Consider the following 22578-nt stretch of genomic DNA (forward strand, 5'->3'; position numbering starts at 1 on the left):
ACTCCCGTCTGCTTGGTGGTGGATTTTGTACCTTTTGTTTGCATCCTTGTGATCACAACTTGCCTCAGCAGTGTTGATGTGCGTTCTTCAGCCTTCTCTCTTGGTGAGGCTCAAGTCCACCAGGATGCTTACTAAATTCCTGTCCCTTAACTCTCCTTCTGGACGGGAGCCTTTGTTGAAAGCTGGCTTCAGTCCGCCATCTTGTCTCTAGACCTGGGCAAAAGATGGAGATTTTATATCTTTTGTATTAACCTGGGTGGAGCTGAAATACATTCTTCTTAGTAAAGTATCACAAGATTGGAAAATAAAGTGTCCAATGTACTCAATACATCATGAAGCCAGTAGACAAACTAATAATACACTCCCACACAAGAGAAAAATTCAATTCAATTCAAGTTGCGGGAGAGGAAAGAGGGGACGAGGGGAGGCGGGCGGGGATTGGTGTGCTCCCACCTAATGGGCCTAATGTAAGGGTATACAGAACACTTCCTGTGTGCAGGACACAATTACAACAGGGAAATTACCTAACAAATGCAAACATTGTAACCTAGTCATTTGTACCCTCACATTAATCTGAAATAAAAAAATTAAAATTCAACATCTATTAAAAAAATTATTCATAGCTCTTGCTATGACCAAGAACTGAGGTGGATACTTTACACAGAGAATGTTCATTTTTCCTAACAATCCTGCAAGGTAACAATTACTTAACACAACTTGCAAATGTATTTTCTTGAGGTGAAACTTTAAAGAGCTATATATTGTAACATAATAACTATTTGTACATGATGAACTGTCTGTGCCCTTAGCCCATTTTTCTATTCTTTATATTCTCTCTTGGTAAAAATGTATTATAGTATATTAAATACTATAAAAATGTGTTCATTCTTAGCTCATCTGGAATTTATTTTGGTATAAGGTATGAAATATAATTCTGAAAATTTGCATTTATTTATTTTTTTTCCTAAACAGTGAAAACTTTTTTCCCATCAGTATTTATTAAGTAATGAAAACTCCCACTTTAAAAACATTGCATTATCCAATCCTCACAACCCTGTGAGTTAGGTACTCTCATTGGCTCAGTTTTACAGATGAGAAAATGGAGGTACAGAGAGGGTGAATACTGTGGTAGAACTTGGAGCCAGACTGTTTCAGAGGTTTTCAATAAACCTTATTCCTATTAAATAAATACTAAGCTGATAACTTTATTCTATCCCTCAATCTTCTTTGATTTCATAAAGGAGCTGGAACAATCTCTAGAGTCCCTACTTCCCTAGGTACAGCAATGTTGGTAGGCTGATACTGAATGGCTCCTTTTCTCTAAGAAGCTGTTTAAAATATGAAATATATAACCAATCCAAACATGTAAGAAGGAGGAAATGAAATTCTCTGTTCATCTAGTTATTTTCTTCCAATTAAAACCTTGTAAACCATGATTTTCAATGCTACATTATTAAAAACAGAATAAAACAAAACAAGTGCAATCTGAAAACAGAAGAGGTAAAGTTCTAAGATATTAACAGAATTACATTGTGGAATTATAGATGAATGTTTAATTAAACCTCCTCCTCCTTTTACAACAAATACATATTTCTTGTATAATAGTTCTTTTCCTTCTCCTCCTCCTCTTCTTCCTTTTTTTTGTCTTCTTCTTCCACTTCTTCCTTCTCTCCCTCTTCTTATTCCTCCTCCTCCTCATTCTCTTCCTCCTCTTCTTCCTTCTCTTCCTCCTTCTCCTCTTCTTCTTTTCCTTCTCCTCCTCCTTCACCAATTTCATCTCACCCAGAGTTCATCTGTCTCTCTGTGAGGTAATTCTGAGATACTTTATCCAAGACTGCATTCCAGACATGAGTGCTCTTCCATTGAACTCCAAATCTAGCCACTGTTCACAAAGAACATGAGATGTGTGTGTGTGTGTGGTGTGACTTTTTGTGAACTCATCCACATCTTGGGGCCTAGACCATGGCATTTAGGTGACTACTTCCTTTATATACTCCCCTGGGGTTGAGAGTTCACACTGCTGTACATTAATACTTGTGGAAATTTCTTTTTTTTATGATGAAAAAAGATGTTTATTTAAAAATACTTTGAAATTATTTTAATTCAGGAATAGAAAACATCTTGGAAGAAAAACATGACAAAATACATAGGCAAAGTTTTACTCCATGAGCTTCTCAAACCCTCACTGCTCACCAGTCCCTAAGATGAAAAACATTCTTCCAAAATGAACTCAGCCACCAACAATGATATTATTAATAGGGGTATGGATCAACTTCACAAAGAAGCCAATGAATCTCATTATAGCAAATCCTATTGCTGTTGCCATGGCAATCTTCTGGAATTCTTTTCTATCAGGTTTGGTACATCTTTTAACTAGTCGAATTGAGTCCTTTACAAACTGTCGACTTGGCTCAACAAACTGCATTACTTGATCCATGATTGCCTGCTGGAAGTTTCACCTGCCCAGCTGCTACGTAAGATGCCAGGGACACGTAGCGCTGGCTCAGACGAATCCAGGCCCCCCCGAACCGGAAATCCTACTTGTGGAAATTTCATTGCAGGTATTTTCTTCTGAGTCTCTGGGCATCATCCATGGAATGGGTCCCCATCTTTCCAGGAGATGGACACAACCTGCAATTCTTTTCCTCAGATATTTGGATTTATCCCCCATAAATCTTTACTGAGATTTCCCAAATAATTCAGGACATATGGGTTTTCAAACCTGGCAGATCTCTTTTCAAAGCCTCGAGCTCTCAAGTCCTGTTGTATGATTGTTTTCTGTTTCTTATAACAGAATACCTAAAACTGAGTTACTTGTAAAGAAAATTTATTTCTTACAGTTCTGGACGCTGGGAAATCCAAGGTTGAGAAGGCACATCTGGTGAGATTCCTCTTGCAAAGTCCTGAGGTGGTAAAGGGCATCACATGGTGAGAGGGCTAAGCATGCTAGCTCAGGTCTCTCTTCCACTTTTTTTTTTTTTTTTTTTTTAGACAGAGTCTCAAGCTGTCACCCTGGGTAGAGTGCCATGGCATCACAGCTGACAGCAACCTCAAACTCCTGGGCTTAAGCAATTCTCTTGCCTCAGCCTCCAAAGTAGCTGGAACTACAGGTGCCCACCACAACACCAGGCTATTTTTTGGTTGCAGTTGTCATTATTGTTTGGCAGACCCAGGCTGGATTTGAAACCGCCAGCTCCAGTGTATGTGGCTGGTGCCCTAGCTGCTTGAGCTACAGGTGCCGAGCCTCTCTTCCACTTCTTATGAAGCCACTGGTCCCACTCCTGTGATAATCCATTTATCCATTAACCTATTAACCCATTAATCCTTGAATTAATGGCTTATTACATTCATGAAGGGCAGAGCCCTCATGACTCAAACACCTCTCAAATACCCCACCTCTCAAGTGCCACACTGGGGATTAGACTTCAACATGAATTAGACTTATCCTCATGAACGTGAGGAGATAAATATTCAAACCATAGTGGTGACCTTGGGCAAGTCAACTTTTCTCTCTGAGTCTCATTAAAGTGCCTACCTTGGAAGGATATCCTTCAAAAAGAATTTTCAGAGCAACTGCTATGCTTGAGTGCTATTCTAGGTTCTAAGGCTACAACAGAGAACAAAATTGACAAAGACCCTGACCTCATATAGTTGATCAGTAAATAAGTAGCACATTAGAGGGAAGCAAGTGCTATGTAGAAAGATAAGGCAGGGTCGGGGAAAGACTACTCTGGTAGTGGAGGGATTACATTTGGGGTGAACAGGAAAGGCCTCACTGATAAGGGTTATTTCAGCAGAGACCAGAGAATTGATGATAGAGTGTCATACTCTGGCATTAGGGTTTTTATCCAAGATGCTTCCCTTGCCTGGGATAATCTGTACCCAGATAGCTCAATAGCTGACTCTGTCATCTCTTTTAGGTCTCTTTTCTTCATACCTTCTTCATGGTGAAGTCTTCTCCACCTCCTTTGGAAAATAGCCATGCCTCCTTACCCCATTTAATTTCTTTTCATAGTATTCATCATCATCTGGCATATATTTATTATGTATTGGTTTAATACCTGTCTCTGGAACAGAGGTTGGCAAACCACAGCCCATGAGCCAACACACAATAACTATTGTCTGTCTTTGTAAATAAAGTTTTATTACAATACAGCCACATTCATCCCTTTGTGTATTGCACATGGCAGCTTTTACACTACAATAGCAGAGCTTAGTGGTTGTGAAAGAGACGGTATAGCCTGTATAGCTTAAATTATTTGCTATTTGGTTTTTCTCAGAGAAAGAAGTGTGCTGACTCCTGTTCTAGAACATAAGTCCTGTGGGAGCAGAAAACCATGAATGCTGTGCTAAAGGTCTTGGCTGTTCTTTTTTGATGGTGGTCAGGGTATCTTGTGAAGAGGAAGGTGAGGGAAACTCTCCGGGTTCTGTCAGTGAAGAGGTTAAACAGATATTTCTACCATGAGATTATGGCAGTGTGCATGTTAGAGAATTTTTGTGTAAAGTATGTGCATGTGCACATTTTTGGACATTAGGTAAGAACAGGACACCCAGGTTCACAAAGTGCAGTGTGGTTCCTGCTCACACCACCAACCAGCTATGGAATCTGGAGAACTTAATGAACCTCTCCATACCTCAGTATCCTCATCTTCAAAATGGGATATAAATTAACAGATCTTCTCTCATAGGTTTGTTTATGGATTTAAGGAGTTAATTTCTATGAAATGCTTGAATCAGTGTCTGGTACTTAGTAAACTCCAAATGAATATTAGCTGATATTAGTGATGCCCCCATGTATGAATGAATGATTATAACAGTGTATAATGTTGTGTAGTAAAGAATTTAACCTTACCCAAAGTGAGGTCTGGCCTTTACTCTCATTTTCTGGAAGGCAATCCCTAAAACCTTGGGCTGGCATGTCTGATGGGGTGTCTTTCTTTGTCTGGGGGCCTTAGGCCACAGATAGTATAATAACATATGAGTTAGGGTGGAGGATTAGAGCCACACCAACAATGTGATGTAGGGCGAGGGCTTTGAGTCAGAAGGGCTGGAAAGTGAGGTCAGCTGTGTGGGCAGTCAGCGGTGCCTACATGATGGAGCTGCAATAAAGACAAGACGCTAAGGTTTGGTTGGCAACATCCTTGCATATTGTCACACATCAATGCCAGGAGAGAATGTTCTCCTGTCTCTGTGAGGAGAGGACAATAGAAGGTCTGTGTTTGGTAGCCGCTTGACCCTGCCCTGTTTGTCTATTCCCTTGGCTGATGTGTGGTTGTAGGAAGGTTTGATTTTCCTTTTCCATTTTTTGCCTGTGGTGGGTGGGGTGACTTAATTGCTGGTATTTCTCCACAGCTGAGACTTCAACCCAGAGTAACTGTTTCACTAGGGTCAAATAGAAACCAGCTGAAAACAAGACAGAACCACTTAGCACCTCTACACCAAACAGGGCCCCAGTTTCTCAGGCCACAGCGCTGTACGGGTCCTTGACAAAACACCAGGGGAGAAATCAAAGGGAGTAAAACAATCATGGGGCGGAATCAGTGGAAAAAATCTGGTAACATGAATAACCAGAATAGCTCAAACCCCCCAAGGAAAGATACAGCAGATGTAATTGAAGATCCCATTCACAAACAACTGGCTGAGATGTCAGAAATTGAATTCAGAATTTGGATGGCAAACAAGATTAATAAAATGGAACTAGGAATTCATGGAGAAATTCAAAAGCTGTCTCAAGAATTTAACGAATTTAAAGACAAAACCACCAAAGACTTAGACACGCTGAAGCAAGAATTTGCAGCCCTCAAAGATATGAAAAATACAGTAGAATCCCTTAGCAACAGAAAGGACCACGCAGAAGAAAGGATCTCCAACATTGAAGATAAAGCCTCTGAACGCTCCCAATCTCTCAAAGAGGGAGAGAAATGGAGAGCAAAAATGGATCACACTCTCAGAGAGCTCTGGGATAACTTGAAGAAGGCAAATATCTGACTTATAGGAATTCCTGGAACAGATGAAGTGGCCTCACTGGGTGCAGAGGCCCTTCTGCATGAAATTATGAAAGATAATTTTCCAGACATGCCTAGAGAACCTGAAATTCAGATAGCAGATAGCTTCAGAACCCCAGCATGACTCAACCCCAATAAGACATCCCCCAGGCATATCATAATTAACTTCACTAAAGTTAATATGAAGGAGAAAATTCTCAAAGTGGCCAGGTGAAAGAAAGATATTACCTTCAAAGGGAAGAACATTAGAATGACTGCAGATCTCTCTGCTGAAACTTTTCAAGCCAGAAGAGAGTGGTCATCAACATTTAATCTCCTAAAGCAAAATAACTTTCAACCCCAGATCTTGTACCCAGCTAAACTGAGTTTCATTTACAATGGAGAAATTAAATATTTTAATGACATTCATATGCTAAAGAAATTTGCCATAACCAAACCAGCTCTTCAGGATACTCTCAGACCTATCCTCCATAATAACCAACCCAATCCTCTACTACAAAAGTAAACTCACTCAGAAACTTCTGATCAAACTCCAACTTCCACAGTAGCAAAAGGATTCAAAATGCCCACTGGACTTTCAAAAAACTCAATACCCAAAATTTCACCAAACTTATCAATACTCTCCATTAATGTAAATGGCTTAAACTGCCCTCTAAAGAGACATAGGTTAGCTGACTGGATACAAAAACTCAGGCCAGACATTTGTTGCATACAACAGTCACATCTTAACTTAAAAGACAAATACAGACTCAGGGTGAAAGGATGGTCATCCATATTTCAGGCAAATGGTAATCAGAAAAAAGCAGGTGTTGCAATTTTATTTGCGGATACAATAGGCTTTAAACCAACAAAAGTAAGGAAGGACAAAAATGGTCACTTCATATTTGTTAAGGGTAATACTCAATATGATGAGATTTCAATTATTAATATCTATGCACGAAACCAGAATGCACCTCAATTTATAAGAGAAACTCTAACAGACATGAGCAACTTGATTTCCTCCAACTCTATAATAGTCGGAGATTTTAACACTCCTTTGGCAGTGATGGATCGATCCTCCAACAAAAAGCTGAGTAAAGAAATTTTAGATTTAAATCTAACCATCCAGCATTTAGATTTAGCAGACATCTACAGAACATTTCATCCCAACAAAACTGAATACACATACTTCTCATCAGCCCACGGAACTTACTCCAAAATCAATCACATCTTAGGTCACAAGTCTAACCTCAGTAAATTTAAAGGAATAGAAATTATTCCATGCATCCTTTTGGACCACCGTGGAATAAAACTTGAGCTGAGTAACAGCAGGAATCTGCATACTCATACAAAAACATGGAAGTTAAATAACCTTATGCTGAATAATAGCTGGGTCAGAGATGAGATTAAGAAAGAAATCACCAATTTTTTGGAACAAAACAACAATGAAGACACAAACTATCAGAACCTCTGGGACACCGCAAAGGCAGTTCTAAGAGGGCAATTTATAGCACTGCAAGCCTTCCTCAGGAGAACGGAAAGAGAGGAAGTAAGCAACTTAATGGGACATCTCAAGAGACTGGAAATGGAAGAACACTCCAACCCCAAATCCAGTAGAAGAAAAGAAATAACCAAAATCAGAGCAGAACTAAATGAAATTGAAAACAAAAGAATAATACGACAGATCAATAAATCAAAAAGCTGGTTTTTTGAAAAGGTCAACAAAATAGATGAACCTTTGGCCAACCTAATAAGGAAAAAAAGTAAAATCTCTAATCTCATCAATCAGAAATAACAAAGACGAAATAACAACAGACTCCTCAGAAATCCAAAAAATCCTTAATGAATATTACAAGAAACTTTACTCTCAGAAATACGAAAATCTGAAGGAAATTGACCGTTACTTGGAAGCACGTCACCTTCCAAGGTTTAACCAAAATCAAGTGGAAATGTTGAACAGGCCCATATCAAGTTTGGAAATAACATCAGCCATACAAAATCTCCCCAAAAAGAAAAGCCCGGGAACAGATGGTTTTATGTCAGAATTCTACCAAACCTTTAAAGAGGAATTAATACCTATATTACTCAACCTGTTCCAAAAGGTAGAAAAAGAAGGAAGACTACCCAACATGTTCTATGAAGCAAACATCACCCTGATCCCCAAACCAGGAAAAGACCCAATAAGAAAAGAAAATTATAGACCAATATCACTAATGAATATAGATGCAAAAATATTCAACAAGATTCTAACAAACAGATTCCAGCAACATATCAAACAAATCATACATCATGACCAAGTCGGTTTTATCCCAGGGTCTCAAGGCTGGTTCAATATATGTAAATCTATAAATGTAACTCAGCACATAAACAAATTAAAAAACAAAGACTATATGATTCTCTCAATCGGTGCAGAAAAAGCTTTTGATAACATCCAACATCCCTTCATGATCAGAACACTTAAGAAAATTGGTATAGAAGGGACATTTCTTAAACTGATAGAGGCCATCTACAGCAAACCCACAGCCAATATCATATTGAATGGAGTTAAATTGGAATCGTTTCCACTCAGATCAGGAACCAGACAAGGCTGCCCATTGTCTCCATTGCTCTTTAACATTGTAATGGAAGTTTTAGCCACCACAATTAGGGAAGAAAAGGCGATCAAGGGTATCCACATAGGGTCAGAAGAGATCAAACGTTTGCTCTTCGCAGATGATATGATTGTATATCTGGAAAATACTAGGGACTCTACTACAAAACTCTTAGAAGTGATCAAGGAATACAGCAGCGTCTCAGGTTACAAAATCAACATTCATAAATCGGTAGCCTTTATATATACCAACAATAGTCAAGTTGAAAAAACAGTTAAGGACTCTATCCCATTTACAGTAGTGCCAAAGAAGATGAAATACTTGGGAGTTTATCTAGCAAAGGATGTGAAAGATCTATATAAAGAGAACTATGAAACTCTAAGAAAAGAGATAGCTGAGAATGTTAACAAATGGAAAAATATACCATGCTCATGCTTGGGAAGAATCAACATTGTTAAAATGTCCATACTACCCAAAGCAATATATAATTTCAACGCAATCCCCATTAAAGCTCCACTGTCATACTTTAAAGATCTTGAAAAAACAATACTTTGTTTTATATGGAATAAAAAAAAAACCCTTGAATAGCCAAGACATTACTCAAAAATAAAAACAAAGCAGGAGGAATCACGCTACCAGACCTCAGACTATACTACAAATCGATAGTGATCAAAACAGCATGGTACTGGCACAAAAACAGAGAAGTAGATGTCTGGAACAGAATAGAGAAGCAAGAGATGAATCCAGCTAGTTACCATTATTTAATCTTTGAGAAGCCAATTAAAAACATTCAATGGGGAAAAGATTCCCTATTTAACAAATGGTGCTGGGTGAACTGGCTAGCGACCTGTAGAAGACTGTAACTGGACCCACACCTCTCACCATTAACCAAGATAGACTCTCACTGGATTAAGGATTTAAACCTAAGACATGAAACTATAAAAATACTAGAAGAGAGTGCAAGGAAAACCCTTGAAGAAATTGGGTTGGGCGAGTTTTTTATGAGAAGCACCCCCCGGGCAATTGAAGCAGCTTCAAAAATACACTATTGGGACTTGATCAAATTAAAAAGCTTTTGCACAGCCAAGAACACAGTAAAGCAAGCAAACAGCCCTAGAATGGGAAAAGATATTTGCAGGTTATTTGTCTGACAAAGGTTTAATAACCAGAATCCACAGAGAACTCAAACACATTAGCAAGAAAGGAGCAAGGGATCCCATCGCAGGCTGGGCAAGGGACTTGAAGAGAAACTTCTCTGAAGAAGACAGGAGCACGGCCTTCAGACATATGAAAAAATGCTCATCATCTTTAATCATCAGAGAAATGCAAATCAAAACTACTTTGAGATATCATCTAACTCCAGTGAGACTAGCCTACATCACAAAATCCCAAGACCAGAGATGTTGGCGTGGATGTGGAGAAAAGGGAACACTTTTGCACTGCTGGCGGGAATGCAAATTAATACATTCCTTTTGGAAAGAGATATGGAGAACACTTAGAAATCTAAAAATAGATCTGCCATTCAATCCTGTAATCCCTCTACTGGGCATATACCCAGAAGACCAAAAATCATATCACAACAAAGATATTTGTATCAGAATATTTATTGCAGCCCTATTCATAATTGCTAAGTCATGGAAAAAGCCCAAGTGCCCATCGATCCATGAATGGATTAATAAATTGTGGTATATGTACACCATGGAATATTATGCAGCCTTAAAGAAGAGGGAGACTTTACCTCTTTCATGTTTACATGGATGGAGCTGGAACATATTCTTCTTAGTAAAGTGTCTCAAGAATGGAAGAAAAAGTACCCAATGTACTCACCCTTATTATGAAACTAATGTAGGACCTTCACATGAAAGCTATAACTCAGTTACAACCTAAGAATATGGAGAAGGGGGAAAGGGAGCGAAGGGAGGGGGGAGGTGGGTGGAGGGAGGGGGATTAATGGGATTACACCTGCGGTGCATCTTACAAGGGTATATGTGAATCCTAGTAAATGTGGAATGTAAAGGTCTTAGCAAAATAAGTAAGAAAATGCTAGGAAAGCTATGTTAACTAGTGTGATGAAAATGTGTCAAATGGTCTATTAACCAAGTGTATGGTGCCCCATGATCATACTAATGTACACAGCTATGATTTAATAAAATAAATAAATAAATACATAAATAAAAAAATCTTAATCTGTATCCTTTCCCTGTAATAAATGTAACCATGCATATAACAGCTTTCAGTGAGTTCTGTGAGCACTTCTAGCAAGTTATCAAAACTGAGGATGGTTTTGGAAATCTCCTGAATTTGCAATTGGTGTCAGTAGTAAGGGTGGTTCTGTGTGAACTCTTATCTCTAAATTGGTAGTTGGCTATTTTTTTGCAAATGTGCAGGGTGTGACCTTCCATATATCTCAGGCTTCTTCCTGGTCTGTCTCCTTAAGAGGCATATGATCCCAACAAATTGCCCCTAGGGAGCCTACATCCTTCTCACTCTCCCCCATCTCTGAAGCTGGAGAGGTGACAGGGCCATTATGTCAGCATTTCCAGGACACCACTTTGTAGGGGATGCAGGACTTGGTGTTCCTGACACAAATGGTGGCCTTGGAGGGAGGAAGATGTGTGTTTCTCTACTTCCTCAGACCTTTGTAGTGAATGCCTTGTCCTCACATTGTGGCCTCAGAGAAAAAGAGCATACCCCATGGGGAATGTGGTCCCCATCTCATGGAGAGAGAAAAAAACATCATAATATAATGATAATATTAAAAATTAATAAAATAGGTTGTTCATGCTTGTGCACACAGCTCTGTGCATGTGTGTATTTCCTTAGGACATTCTTAGAAGTGGAATTGCTGCATCAAAGGAGTCATCTATTTAACAAACAGTAATATCTAATGAGTACCTATTGTGTATTGGGCATTGTTCTAGGCAGTTGGGAGCTATCTTGGGTATGAGATCCCTGAGCTCTGTGCAGTTTTCCTCTAGAGCAGTGGTTCTCAACCTGTGGCTCGCGACCCCTTTGTAACAATGAAAATACATTCTGCATATCAGATATTTATATTACAATTCATAACAGTAGCAAAATTACAGTTATGAAGTAGCAGTGAAAATAATTTTATGGTTGGGGGTCACCACAACATGGTGAACTGTATTAAAGGGTCGCAGCATTGAGGCATTAGGGAGGTTGAGAACCACTGCTCTAGAGTCTAGTAAGGTCCCTGAGTGGCTTGAGGATCTGTCCAGAGTTTGTAGTCTTAGCTGTTATAGGGTTGGTATCCTGTATGAGGTTCTTGAATCTTACATGGAGGTGAGGTAGTATGTCCCAGGGAGTGAGATCTCTGAGATGTTTGAGGAAACTTTGTCCAGGGTATGAAGTCTCTGGTACATTGGGATATCTGTGTGTCAGGGTGTGAATTCTGACTTGTTTGTGGATTTGTGTCCAGGGTGTGATGACTTTGAACTTCATGCAGTTCTCTGTAATATGGGGTCTCTGAGCTGTTTGGGAGATCTTTTTTCCAGTGGATAAGGTCTCTGATATTTGGTATGGGGATATTTTCTCAGAGTGTGATGTTTTTAAACAGTTTGCGGGTTTGTTTCTCAGTGTGTAAGGTTTCTGAGTTCCCTGAGTGTCTGTGTCTATGAGTGTAATGTTTCCAAGCTGTGGGAGTCTGTATTCTGGGGTATGAGTGTCTCTGGGCTTTTGGCAGGTCTGTGTTCACATCGTAAGGTGTTTGGGCATTTGGGGATCTGTATCCTGGGTTTGAGCTATTTAGTGTAGTTTGTTAGAGGTTTGAGGGCCTCCAGATTCTTTGCAGGTTCTTTATAACTCAAGAGTGTGAGAATGTTTTGGGGTCTGCGCCAATGTGTGCGATCTATTAGATTTTGAGGGTCTTTATTTTATGACAACCTTAAACTGATTGGCTGTTGCACAAGGTGTGAAGTCTCTGGCTGTTTGGGAATTTGTATTCTTGGTGTATACAGTTTTGGATCTGTGTCTAAGATGTGTCTGTTTGCAGGTCTCTGATCTTCTTCTGTATCTATTTTCAGGTTGCAAGGTCTCTGAGGTCCACGGAGGTCTGAGAAGATGCAAGGAATAATTTCTATTCCTTTAAATTTACTGAGGTTAGACTTGTGACCTAAGATGTGATTGATTTTGGAGTATGTTCTGTGAGCTGATGAGAAGTATGTGTATTCAGTTTTGTTGGGATGAAATGTTCTGTAGATGTCTGCTAAATCCAAATGTTGGATGGTTAGGTTTAAATCTAAAATTTCTTTGCTCAGCTTCTTATTGGAGGATCGATCCAACACTGCCAAAGGAGTGTTGAAATCTCTGACTATTATGGAGCTGGATGAAATCAAGTTGCTCCTGTCTGTTAGAGTTTCTCTTATAAATTGTGCTGCATCCTGGTTGGGTGCATAGATATTAATAATTGAAATCTCATCATATTGAGTATTACCCTTAACAAATATGAAGTGACCATTCTTATCCTTCCTTACTTTTGTTGGTTTAAAGCCTATTGTATCTGCAAATAAAATTGCAACACCTGCTTTTTTCTGATTACCATTTGCCTGAAATATGGATGACCATCCTTTCACCCTGAGTCTATATTTGTCTTTTAAGGTAAGATGTGACTCTTGTATGCAGCAGATATCTGGCCTGAGTTTTTGTATCCAGTCAGCTAACCTGTGCCTCTTTAGAGGACAGTTTAAGACGTTCACATTAATGGAGAATATTGATAAGTCTGGTAAAATTTGGGGTATCAAGTTTTTTGAAAGTCCAGTGGACATTTTTAATCCTTTTGCCACTGTGGAAGTTGGATTTTGATGATAAGTTTCTCAGTGAGTTTACTTTTGTGGTAGAGGATTGGGCTGGTCATTATGGAGGATAGGTCTGAGAATATCCTGAAGAGCTGGTTTGGTTATGGCAAATTTCTTCAACATATGAATGTCATTGAAATATTTAATTTCTCCATCATAAATGAAACTTAGCTTAGCTGGATCTGGGATCCGGGGTTGAAAGTTATTTTGCTTTAGGAGATTAAAAGTTGATGACCACCCTCTTCTGTCTTGAAAAGTTTCAGCAGAGAGATCTGCAGTCATTCTAATATTCTTCCTTTGGTAGATAATGGATTTCTTACGTCTGGCTGTTTTGAGAATTTTCTCCTCATATTAACTTTAGTGAAGTTAATTTTGATATGCTTGGGGGGTGTCTTATTGGGATTGAGTCGTGCTGGGGTTCTGAAACGGTCTGCTATCTGAATTTCAGTATCTCTTGGCATGTCTGGAAAGTTCTCTTTCATAATTTCATGGAGAAGGGCCCCTGTGCCTTGCGAGGCCACTTCTTCACTTTCAGGGATTCCAATGAGTCAGATATTAGCCTTCTTCGAATTATCCCAGAGGTCTCTGAGATAATGATCTGTTTTTGCTCTCCATTTCTCTTCCTGTTTGAGAGTTTGGGAGCGTTCAAAGGCTTTGTCTTCAATGTCAGAAATCCTTTCTTCTGCTTGCTCCACTCTGTTACTGAGAGATTCTACTGTATTTTTCAGATCTTTGAGGGCTGCAAATTCTTGCTTCAGCGCGTCAAAGTCTTTGGTGGTTTTGTCTTTAAATTTGTTAAATTCTTGAGACAACTTTTGAATTTCTCCTCAAATTTCTAATTCCGGCTTTTGAATTGCTGCTCGAATTTCTAATTCCAAATTTTCCTCCATTTTATTAATCTTGTTTGTAATTCAAATTCTGAATTTGATTTCTGACATCTTGGCCAGCTGTTTATGAATGGGATCTTTAGTTACATCTGCTATATCTTTCCTTTTGAGGGTTGATCTATTCTTGTTATTCATGTTACCAGAGTTTTTTTTGCTGATTCTGCCCCATGATTGTTTTACACCGTTTGATTTTTCCCCTTGAGCTTTGTTGAGGACCCGTACAGTGCTATGACCTGAGAAACTGGGGACCTGTTTGGTGTGGTGGGGCTAAGTGGTTTTGTCTTGTTTTCAGCTGCTCTCTGTCTGACCCTAGTGAAACAGTTACTCTGGGTTGAAGTCTCAGCTGTGGAGAAAGACCAGCAATTAAGTCACCCAGCCCCCCCACAGGCAACAATTGGAAAAGGAAAATCAAACCTTTGTACAACCACACACCCAGGGCACCACCTGAATAGTCCTTGGGCGATTGGCTCAGTTCAAAAGGTCCAAATCAATTGTGTCAGTCAGCACCTGTCTCAGGTGGGAGAGTTTAAAAGGTCTCTGGCAACTGGATCACATGGTTTTCATCTCCAGGTATGAGGTCTCTGGACCTTCAGGGAGTTGCCAAGGTTTACCAAGTCAGTCATTTGGTGGTGGCATTCAAGATGTGAAGAGTTTGAACTTTTGGAGTTTATGTATCTTGATATTTGGATCTGAGTTATTTGGAGGTCTGTAGTGTGGGAGATCTTTGAATATGTAGAGGGTCTATGTACCAAGTTTTACTGTGTGTTATTTAGAGTCTATGTTCAGGGTGGGAAGTATCTGAATTTTTAGTCTTTTTCCCAAGATTCGAATCTCACATTTTTTGGAATCCATGTTCAGGACTTGAGATCTCTGTACTATCTGAGGGTCTTTGTTCTAATTTCTGAGTTTGAAGTGTCTGGGGTCCATGTTCAGGGTGTGTTATGTTTTAAGGTGTTGAGATCTGCATCTCAAAGTTTGAATCTGGGGGATCTGGGGTGAATTTTCAGGATGTGAAGTCTCTGAATTTTTCCAGGGTCTTTGTCCCTAAGTTTTAGTGTGAATTACTTAATGTCTAAGTTCAGGATTTGAGCTTAGTTACTTTTTGAAGATGGTGTCTTTCCCAAGTTTGGGTAGGTGGTGTTTGTGGGCCTTGTCCAGGGTGTGATATCTCTGGACTCATTGAAGGTCTGTTTTATAGGGCTTTGAGTCAAGGAACTTGGAAGTTAATGCTCTGGTTGTAAGGCCTCTCAAATTTATGAGGGTTGTCTTTTAATGTTTGAAACTAAGGCATTTGGAGATCTATACTTGGGGTATATTGCTTCTGAAGTATTGAGGGTCTGTGTTCCAAGGGACAAGTTTTTGGTATTTGGGGGTCTGCACTTAAAATGTTAGTTCCCTGAACTCCTGGAGAACCTTAGTTTCAATATTTGAATCTGAGGTATTTAGCAATTTTTGTTGAGGGTGTGCAATCTCATTGAAATCTGTACCCTAAGTCTTGAAACCAAGGTGTTTGGGGTTAATATTCAGGGTCCCTTAATTTTTATTCTGTCTATGTCCTAATGCTTGAGTCACAGGTATTTCTAGGTCTTGTTCAGATTCTCTGAAATCTTTGAGAATATGAGTTACATGATTTGAGTCTGATGTAGTGGTAGACCAGTGTTTAGGTTGTCTTCTCAAATCTTTAAAGGTCTGTATTTTAAAGTTTGAGTCTGACATATTTAGGGATTTGTATTCAGGGTATGAGATATCTGAACTATTGAGGCTGTAGTATTTGAGATTCTGTAGTATTTAGGAGTCTTTTTCAAGTGTTAGGTTTTTGAATTCTGGGGATCTGGGTTTTGATACTCAAATCTAAGATTTGAGGGTTTATGTTCAGAGAGTTTTGTCCTTGAACTTTTTAAGGGTCTATGGTCTGAATGTTTAAACTGGGTTAGGTGGAGTCACTGTTCAGGGTAAGAGATCTCTGAATTTTTAGAACGTCTTTTTTCTTAAGGTTTTAATGTGATTTTCAGGGTCTGTTTTCAGAGCTTGTGATCTCTGAACTATTAGAGGGTCTGTCTCTCAAATGTGGGCTTAGGGTATTTTAGGGTTCTGTGTTCAGAGTGTGCAGTCTCTGAAATGGTTGTTTATTTCCAAGTTTTGATCTTGAGGTATTTTGGGGTCTCCAAGATGTAATACCTTAAGTTTCATGATCTGTGTCACAAGTTTGAGTTGGAGGTATTTGGGGTCTGAGTTCAGTGTATAAGGTCTGTAAACTGTGAAGTTTTAGGATCTGTGTTCCAAGATTTGAATCTGAGGTATTTGAAGATTTGTTTTCAAGGTGTCAGGTCTTTGAACTCCTTGATCATTTTTGTCCCAAAATTTGAGTCTGAAGTATTTATATTTGGTGTTTAGGGTATGAGGTTGCAGAACTCATTGATAGTCTTTGTTCCAAAGTTTGAGTCTTGAGTATTTTGTGGTGTATGGTCAGGATGTTATGTCTCAGAACTCTCTGAGGTGTGTGTTGCAGTTCTATTTGAGGTGGAGATATTTAAGAGTCTGTTTGCAGGGTTTGATGTGTGCATTCTGAGTGTGTCTCAAAGTATGAGATTGAAATAACTGGGAGTCTGTTCAGAGCCTGAGGTCCTTCAACTCTTTAATCATGCCTCAAAGTTTAAATCTGAGTCTGGGTCCACAGGGTAAGGTCACTTAAGTCTTTGAAGTCTGCATTGCAGGGTAATTGTGAATCTGTGTTGAGAAGATGAGCTCCCTCAAATTTTGCAGGTCTATGTTTTAATGTTTGAGTCTGAGGTATTTTCAGGTCTGTGTTCAGGACGTGGAGTTTCTAGACTTGTTGAGGGTCTGTACCAAATTTTGAGTCTGAGGTATTTGGGGGCTTGCATTCAGAGTTTGAGGTGTCTGAACACGTAATGCAGAGAATGAGTATGAAATATAGTGGGTCTATATTCAGGGGGTGAGGTTTCTGAATTTTTAGGGTGTGACCAAAGATATAAATGTGCCAATTTGAGGGTTATTTGTTTAGGGTGTGATGTCTCTGAACTTTCTAAACAATCTATATTTTGATGTTTTATTCCAAAGTACTTGGAGGTCTGTGTAAGAGTTTGAAATCTCTGAACTTCTTGGCAATTTGTGTCCTACGATTGAGTCAGCAGTGTTTCAGGGTCTGTGTTTAGGGTTTAACGTCTCTGATCTCTTTGAGGTGCTGAGTCCCAAGGTTTGTATGTAGTATCTGAGAGTCTTTGTTTCAACTTTTTGTGTTTCAATTATTTGGGTGGGGGGTCTATGGCCAGGGTATGCTGTGTTTGAACTCATTAAATGCTGTGTTCCAGATTTGAATCTGAGGGATCTGAGGGTCAGTGTTTGGGATCTGGGATCTCTGAATTTTTAGAGGACCTTTAATGTAAAGGTTTAGTGTGAATTATTTGGTATCTGGATTTAAGATGTGAGGTTTGTGATTTTTAGAGAATCTCTTTCCCACTTCTAGTGAGTGGTATTTTTGGTCTGTGCTTAGAGTGTGAGGTTTCTGGATTCATTTTGTGTCTGTGTTCCCAGGTTTGAATCTGAGATACTTATGGAGTCCATGTTCAGTTTTTGAAGTCTCTATGGTCTTTGAGGGGCTATATTATAATGTTTAAGTCTGATATATTTAAGGATTTTTTATTCATGCTAGAAAGTTTCTGAACTATTTGACGCTCTGTGTCTGTAGTGTGTGGAAGTCTTTTCCGGAGCGTTAGATTTCTGAACTCTGGGGGATCTAGGTTTAATGATTGTCTAAAGTGTTTGGGGATACATGTTCAGAGCATGAAGTTTCTGAACTCCTGGAGAGTGTGCACCAAGGTATGAATGTGATGTATTTGAGCTCTGTGTTTAGAGTTTGATGTCTGAAAACTTTTAGAGGGTCTATGTACCCATATTTGAATCATTTGTGGGTCTGTGCTCAGAGTGTGAGGTCTCTGAATTCTTTGAGAGTCTAAGTCCCAAGGTTTGAATCTGAGGTATTTTGTGTGTCTGTCTTCATGGGGCAAATCCCCTGAACTCTTTGAGGATCTGCATTCCAAAGTTTGAGTTTGAAACATTTGGTTGTGTTGAACGTGTGAAGCCTGTGAATTGTTCCAGGTCCTGTGTTCCAAGTTTTAAATATGACTTTCCTGGAGGGTGGGGGGGGGGTCTGCTTTCAGCCTGTGAAGTCTTGAAGCTCTTTGATGTCTGTGTTCCAAGGTTCGAATTTTAGGTGTTTTGAGGCCTGTAATTCAGAGCATGAGGTCTCTGAACTCATGGAGGTATGTGTTCTGAAGTTTAAGTTTGTGGCATTTGGGTGACTGCAATCCGGGTGTGAAATCTCTGAACTCTGAGGATCTGTGTTCTGAATTTTCAGTTTTAGGTATTTGGAGGTGTTTGGTCAGAGTAAGCGATTTCTAAAGCCTTTAAGGGTCTATTTTCCACAGTTTGAGTCTATTGTATTTGAGACAATACAGGGTATGTGTACCTGTATTTATTCAGAGATTGTGTTCAGGGTTTGAAGTCTCAACTCAGTGAGGGTGTCTCAAAGCTCGGTAGTTTCTGAACTCCTTGAGATAAGTGCTTCAATATTTGAATCTAAATATTGAAGAGGGGCATTGTCTCTGATATAGGGCATGGGGTAGGCTTGTCCCAGGGTGTAAAGATGTTGAACTATATATGGCTTTGTGTTTGAGATGTGATCTGTGATTTGTGCAAAGTTCTCTGTGTGGTTTGAGATCTCTGATTTGTCTAGTAATTTGTGGTTAGTGTGAGAGGTTGCTGAACTCTTTTGGTGTCTTTGTGAAAAGTGTGAAGTCTCTCACTCTTTGGTCAGTCTCAGGGTGTAAAGTCTCTGAGCTCTTGGGGGTTCTTTATGCCAGTGTTGGTGATGTGTTTCTGTTTTGAGGTTTTGTTCCAGGGTATGTGGTCTGGGTACTGTTTTAGAATCTCTAAGGTAAGAGTTCTTGCAGCTATATTAGGGTCTGCATTTTTAAAGTATAAGGTCCCTGAACATTTTTCTAATTTTTAAATTTTATTTATTTATTGTTTGGGATTCATTGAGGGTACAAAGAATTAGGTTTTACTGATTGCATTTGTTAGATAAAGTCCCCCTTATAATTGTGTCCCACCCTCAAGAGGTGTGCCATACACTGTGACCCCCATCCCCCGCTCCTCTCCTCTCCTCACTTGCTCATTCCTCTACTGTCTCCTTGTATTAGCTCATCTACTGCCTTCATATTAGAATAGAGTACATTGGATTCTTGATTCTCCATTCTTGTGATGCTTTACTAAGAAGAATGTGTTCCACTTGCACCCAGGTTAATACAAAAGATGCAAAGCCTCCATCTTTTTAGTGGCTGCATAGTATTCCATTATATATATATATATATATATATATATATATATATCACAGCTTGTTAATCCATTCCTGGTTGGTGGGCATTCAAGCTGTTTCCACACTTTGGTAATTGTAAATTGAGCCACGATAAACAGTCTAGTGCAGAGGTTCTCAATCCGTGGGTCATGACCCCTTTGGGGGTTGAACTACCCTTTCATAGGGGTCACCTAAGACCATCCTGCATATCAGATATTCACATTACGATTCATAATGGTAGTAAAATTACAGTTACGATGTAGCAGCGAAAATAATTTTATGGTTGGGGGCGTCACCACAACATGAGGAACTGTATTAAAGGGTTGTGATATTAGGAAGGTTGAGAATCACTGGTCTAGTGTAAATGTCCTTAAAATAAAAGGACTTTTTTTTTCATCTGGATAGATGCTTAGTAATGGGATTGCAGGATCAAATGGGAGGTCTAATTTGTGTTCTTTGAAGATTCTCCATACTTCCTTCCAGAAAGGTTGTACTAGTTTGCAGTCCCACCAGCAGTGTAGAAGTGTTCCCTTTTCTCCACATGCACAGGAACATCTCTGGTCTTGGGATTTTGTGATATGGGCTAGTCTTACTGGAGTTAGATGATATCTCAAAGTAGTTTTGATTTGCATTTCTCTGATGATTAAAGATGATGAGCATTTTTTCATGTGTCTGTAGGCCGTGCACCTGTCTTCTTCAGAGAAGTTTCTCTTCATGTCTCTTGCCCAGACTGCGATGAGATCACTTGTTCTTTTCTTGCTTATACGTTTGAGTTCTCTGTGGATTCTGGTTATTAAACCTTTGTTGGAGACATAACCTGCAAACATCTTCTCCCATTCTGATGGTTGTCTGCTTGGTTTACTTACTGTGTTCTTGGCTGTGCAGAAGCTTTTTAGTTTGATCAGGTCCCAGTAGTGCATTTTTGAAGCTACTTCAATTGCCCGGGGGGGGGGGAGTCCTCCTCATAAAATACTCGCCCAGACTGATTTCTTCAAGGGTTTTCCCTGCACTCTCTTCTAGTATTTTTACAGTTTCATGTCTTAATTTTAAATATTTAATCCAGTGATAGTCTATCTTAGTTAATGGTGAAAGGTGTGGGTCCAGTTTCAGTTCTTCTACAGGTTGTCAGCCAGTTCACCCAGCACCATTTGTTAATAAATAGGGAATCTTTTCCACACTGAATGTTTTTAATTGGCTTGTCAAAGATCAAGTAACGGTAAGTAGCTGGACTCATCTCTTGGTTCTCTATTCTGTTCCAGACATCTACTTCTCTGTTTTTGTGCCAGTACCATGCTGTTTTGATCACTATCGATTTATAGTATAGTCTGAGGTCAGGTAGCATGATTCCTCCTGCTTTGTTTTTATTTCTGAGTAATGTCTTAGCTATTCAAGGTTTTTTCTGATTCCATATAAAATGAAGTATTATTTTTTCAAGATCTTTAAAGTATGACAGTGGAGCTTTAATAGGGATTGCATTAAAATTGCATATTGCTTTGAGTAGTATTGACATTTTAACAATGTTGATTCTTCCCAGCCATGAGCATGGTTTGTTCTTCCATTTGTCAACATTTTCAGCTATTTCTTAGAGTTTCATAGTTCTCTTTATAGAGATCTTTCACCTCCTTTGTTAGATAAACTCCCAAATATTTCATCTTCTTTGGCACTACTGTGAATGGAATAGTGTCCTTAACAGGGTTTTCAGCTTGACTATTGTTGTTATATATAAAGGCTACAGATTTATGAATGTTGATTTTGTAACCCGAGACACTGCTGCATTCCTTGATCACCTCTAAGACTTTTGTAGTAGAATTCCTGGTATTTTCCAGATACACAATCATATCATCTGCTAAGAGTGAAAGTTTGATCTCTTCTGACACTATATGGATACACTTGATCACCTTTTCTTCCCTAATTGCGATGGCTAAAACTTCCATTACAATGTTAAAGAGCAGTGGAGAAAATGGGCAGCCTTGTCTGGTTCCTGATCTGAGTGGAAATGATTTCAATTTAACTCCATTCAATACAATATTGGCTGTGCGTTTGCTGTAGATGGCCTCTATCATTTTGAGAAATGTCCCTTCTATACCAATTTTCTTAAGTGTTCTGATCATGAAAGGATGCTGGATATTATCAAAAGCTTTTTCTGCATCAATTGAGAGGATCATATGGTGTTTGTTTTTTAATTTGTTTATGTGCTGAATTATACTTATAGATATATGTATATTGAACCAGCCTTGAGACCCTGGGATAAAACCGACTTGGTCATGATATATAATTTGTTTGATGTGTTGCTGGATTCTGTTTGTTAGGATCTTGTTGAATATTTTTGCATCTATATTCATTAGTGATATTGATCTATAATTTTCTTTTCTTGTTGGGTGTTTTCCTTGTTTGGGGATCAGGGTGATGTTTGCTTCATAGAACGTGTTGGGTCGTCTTCCTTCTTTTTCTACATTTTGGAACAGGTTGAGTAATATAGGTACTAATTCCTCTTTAAAGGTTTGGTAGAATTCTGACGGGAAGCCATCTGGTCCGGAGCTTTTCTTTTTAGGGAGATTTCATATGGTTGATGCTATTTCAGAACTTGATATTGGCCTGTTCAACATTTCCACTTGATTCTGGTTAAGTTCTGGAAGGCGACGTGCTTCCAAGTAACCGTCAATTTCCTTTAGATTTTCATATTTCTGAGAATAAAGTTTCTTGTAATATTCATTAAGGATTTTTTGAATTTCTTAGGAGTCTGTTGTTATTTCATCTTTGTCATTTCTGATTGATGATATTAGAGATTTTACTCTTTTTTTCTGATTAGGTTAGCCAGAGGTTTATCTATTTTATTGACCTTTTCAAAAAATCAACTTTTAGATTTATTGATCTGTTGTATAATTCTTTTGTTTTCAATTTCATTTAATTCTGCTCTAATTTTGGTTAATT

At 38.9% G+C, this 22578-nt stretch overlaps 1 protein-coding gene across 1 annotated transcript; it reads right to left on the minus strand.

The window, feature by feature from the left end:
- Positions 1-2063: 2063 nt before the first annotated feature.
- LOC128578512 (protein transport protein Sec61 subunit gamma-like) lies at positions 2064-2518 on the minus strand. The gene has a single exon (XM_053581170.1). It carries the CDS (start codon positions 2435-2437, stop codon positions 2231-2233), a length of 207 nt encoding a protein of 68 aa, XP_053437145.1. The 5' UTR covers positions 2438-2518; the 3' UTR covers positions 2064-2230.
- Between the last annotated feature and the right edge of the window lie 20060 nt (positions 2519-22578).

Source organism: Nycticebus coucang, chromosome X (genome assembly GCF_027406575.1).
Source record: "Nycticebus coucang isolate mNycCou1 chromosome X, mNycCou1.pri, whole genome shotgun sequence".
Lineage (NCBI taxonomy): Eukaryota > Metazoa > Chordata > Mammalia > Primates > Lorisidae > Nycticebus > Nycticebus coucang.

Excerpts from the sequence above, each read along its gene's own strand:
- LOC128578512 (XM_053581170.1), bottom strand. The coding sequence starts at position 2,437 with ATGGATCAAGTAATGCAGTTTGTTGAGCCAAGTCGACAGTTTGTAAAG.